The 3,781-nt window shown below is 51.2% G+C and overlaps 1 protein-coding gene across 2 annotated transcripts in view; it reads right to left on the reverse strand.

The window, feature by feature from the left end:
- LOC105531504 (neurogenic locus notch homolog protein 4) overlaps nt 1-3,781 on the reverse strand; it is a 42,326-nt gene that overhangs the window by 26,622 nt on the left and 11,923 nt on the right. For both annotated transcript variants that reach the window (XM_011969423.1, XM_011969422.1), the window contains exons 12-17: nt 3,123-3,282; nt 2,004-2,149; nt 1,582-1,734; nt 1,030-1,147; nt 717-804; nt 367-520 (exon numbers count right to left, since the gene is read on the reverse strand). In XM_011969423.1, the coding sequence (XP_011824813.1) occupies nt 367-520; nt 717-804; nt 1,030-1,147; nt 1,582-1,734; nt 2,004-2,149; nt 3,123-3,282 (819 nt within the window). The remainder of the gene's footprint in view (nt 1-366; nt 521-716; nt 805-1,029; nt 1,148-1,581; nt 1,735-2,003; nt 2,150-3,122; nt 3,283-3,781) is intronic.

Below are 3,781 nucleotides of genomic sequence, written 5' to 3' on the forward strand. Positions count from 1 at the left end.
ATGCGTTGAGTGTAGCTGGATTAAGTGTGGTCCACTCTGCCTGGGTTATGATGATCAGGACAGAGTTGAGTTGTTCTACGCTGAGTCATGTCCCTCATGGTTGGGCTAAACTGGAATCCTGTGGAATGGGCTGGTTGGTGTTGCTTGAATTGTGTTAAATGAGGTAACAGGAATTGCGTTAGGCTTCTCTGATTGCACAGTTCAACACCTGTGCAATCAAGAACTGATTTGTCTGTGTGGTTTTGATTCTCAGGTGGTTGTTTTGGCCAAAGGCTGTGTGGATGCCCGCAGGAATGGGGCAGGTGAGAACACCCATGTTTTCTTCATCTGCTCTCCAGTCAGTGCTGGGGTTGGTTGGTTGGTTACCTTGGCTCAGTGCAGCCTTCTGGCAGGAGGACAGTGGAAGGTTGCAGAGAGGCCCGGTCCATCCCTGGAGGCACAAGCAGTGGAAGGAGGGCCCAGTCTGGAGGCAGTGGGAATTGCGTGGACAGGGCTTCTGGGCACATAAGTCCATCAGAGTCTGAGGGGTGGGAGGGAGTGTGAGGCAGGACACAGCATTAGATTCCCAGCCCAGAGATGGTCCTCTGCTCACTCCAGCTCCTCGAAATCCCTTCCTTCAAAAACTCTCTCCTGAATGGCCTGGGACCAGGTGACCCTCCCTGGTTTCCCTCCCAGCCACTTCCCTCCTCAGCACACCTGGCTTCAATGGCCCTCACCTGGCAGCTACCTCCGGTGTAGCCAGTGGGGCAGAGACAGCGGCGACCCTGAGGGCTGTCCTGGCAGGTTGCCCTATTCCTACAGGGGCTGAACAAGACAGAGACAGGGCATGATAGGAAGAAATTCAGGAAACAAGGGGAAGGCAGTGTGTGATGTTGTTGGGAGGCAACCACTGGGAGGTGGCAAGCCAGGAGGGAAGGCGGAACGAGGGGTGTGGGGTGGGAGGCAGCCTGGAGCCCAAGGGGAGATGAGAGGAGGGGTGGGAAGGATGAGGGACTTTCTCCCTTCTAGGGGTCTTTGTGCCTTGCTCACCTGTCTGCACAACTGGGGCGGATCTTTCCCTCACAGCGCCGGCCCTGGAAGCCCATGGCACAGAGGCAGGAGAAGGTGCCGGGTCTGTTCACGCAGGTACCCCCATTGAAACACGGGGCTGGAGAGAGGAGGCTGTGAGGGTTTGGGTTCCTTGCCTGTAACCTGACCTGTGACCTCAGTCACACTGTACATAGGACATACACCCCCCCCCAAAATGACAGCTCACTGCCATCCAATTAATTTTTATTTATTTATATAATACTTTATTTTTTTTTAGATAGGGTCTTGCTCTGTTACCCAGGCAGTAGTGCCATCACAGCTCACTGTAGCCTCAACCTCCTGGGCTCAAGTCATTCTCCCACCTCAGCTTCCCGAGTATCTGGGACTACAGGCCTCAGCCACTGTGTGCCCAGCTAATTTAGAGATGGAGTTTCATTATGTTTCTCAGGTTGGTCTGTCCAATTAAATTTTAAAAAATATGACACAAGCATACCCTCCCCAGTTCCTCCATTCTCCTGTGGCCCCCAGCCCCATGACACAGTGGGCACTCACCAGACACACAGTAGTCAGTGATGGTTTGGCACTGGGGACCTGTGTGGCTTGGAGGGCAAGTGCAGTAGTAGCCTCCAGGGCTAGGGTTGCAGGAGCCACCATTGAGACATGGCCCTGAGTGACAAGCTGTCATCTCCTCACTACAGGTAGGCCCTGAAGGAAACAGGTGGGGGCTGAGAAAAGGTGTCCTCCTTCCCTCCCTCCACTCTCCTCCTCTTTCCTTTTCCTTCCCTTCCTCATCCCAAACCCTATTATTCTCTCCCATCAACCTCCTTTCTCACCACCTCCCACACATCACCCGTGTCCCCTGCAGCCCAGTTCTCCTTAGTGGCGACTGAGACACAGGGCCCATGGTCACCTGCCTTACCCTTGACTTAGGAGGTGACCAGCACAGGGTGTATATGGTTTAGGGAGGGTCTCACCTGTGTAGCCTATAGGGCAGGTGCAGTTGTAGCCAGAGGGCTGGGGGTAGCAGGTCCCCCCATGGGCACAGGGTGCAGAGACGCAGCCCCCTAGCTCTGCCTCACACTCTGGTCCCGTCCAACCCACGTCACACACACATGAGGATCTGGTTGTAAAGAGAAAGGGGAGGGTTTTTCTCTTCTCCTACTGCATCTGCTCCCCTCCCTGCTGCCTGGACCCCTATGACTTCCTCTTCTTTTGGCCCTGAGATTCTGGCCTCTTTCTTCAGTGACTTTGCTCTCAGCACCGCCCCCGTCCTCCCCAACACCTGCTCATTTTCTCCAACTAGATATGTGCATATATACGTTTATATATATGTGTATGTATATATATATATTCTTTCTGTAACTTGCTTATTTTCTGTCTGTCTTCATTAGAATGAAAGCTGCACGAGAGCAGTGACTTTGTCTCTTTTGCTTTATGCTGTTCCCCCAAGGCCTGGAACAGTAGCCACACAAAGTAGGTGCTCAGCAGATTTTTTTTTTTTTTTTTTTTTTTTGAGACAGAGTCTTGCTCTGTTGCCCAGGCTGGAGTGCAGTGGCATGATCTTGGCTCACTGCAACCTCTGCCTCTTGGGTTCAAACAATCCTTCCGCTTCAGCCTCCCAAGTGGCTAGGATTACAGGTGCGCCACCATGCCCAGCTAATTTTTGTATTTTTAGTAGCTACGGGGTTTCACCATGTTGGCCAGGCTGGTGTTGAACTGCTGATCTCAGGTGATCCGCCCACCTCGGCCTCCCAAAGTGCTAGGATTACTGGCGTGAGACCGTAATCAGCACTGTGCCAGGCCTCTGCAGATATTTTTCTAATGAATGATTAATTTGCCCTGGGATTTAATGCTCTTCTTTCTGCTCTGATCCCCTGGTCCTCTGTTTCCACCAGTTTTTGGGGACTGTCTTCTCCTTGGATGACACTTACCAGTTGAGCCCTCCCACTGCCTCGCCCTAAGAACTTTGCCATCTCCTTCCTTTTCCCCATTGGTCATTTCTCACAGACCTACACCTCACTGGCTGTCTTCTCCCGTCCTAGTGAAGGGAGCCCAAAGGAGGGGGCAGATGGGGAGGGCCTGGAAGATGTTACCTCTGGCAGTGCCCATGGTGGCAGGTGCAGTTGTCCTCAGGTGGGGCACAGCCAGGGCTTCCATCAGGACACAGACAGTTGGCCTTGTCTTTCTGGTCCTTACATATCTGCTTGGGCTGGCACAGGTTGGGAGCACACAGGGGAACCTCACAGAGCTGGCCTGGGGTGGGAAGATGGGTCAAAAAGAAAACAGCTCCTCCACATCCTTCATTGGGCCAAAGGCTACTTCTTACGCGTGCCTTAATCCCCATGAACCCATGAACCTGTCCTTCAATGGCTCCCTATTGCCTTTAAGATATTGTTTAACTTTCTCAGAATGATATGCAGAGTCCTGCAGGGCATGACATTTGTGCAACAGCTGCATTTCTCATCTTTGCCTTGCTGCACCCTTAACTCTGGCTTTCTTACAGTTCCTTAAATGGGGTGTGCTTTTCTTCCATCTGTGTCTTTGCACATGCAGTTATCTCCAGCTAAAACACGCTATCTGGCACTCTATTTAGACAAACTCCTTTCTTTCTTTCTTTCCTTCCTTCTTTTTTTTTCTTTTCTTTTCTTTTTTCTTTTCTTTTTTCTTTTCTTTTCTTTCTTTCTTTCTTTCTTTCTTTCTTTCTTTCTTTCTTTCTTTCTTTCTTTCTTTCTTTCTTTCTTTCTTTCTTTCT

The sequence above is a fragment of the Mandrillus leucophaeus genome, unplaced genomic scaffold, assembly GCF_000951045.1.
Source record: "Mandrillus leucophaeus isolate KB7577 unplaced genomic scaffold, Mleu.le_1.0 Scaffold890, whole genome shotgun sequence".
NCBI lineage: Eukaryota > Metazoa > Chordata > Mammalia > Primates > Cercopithecidae > Mandrillus > Mandrillus leucophaeus.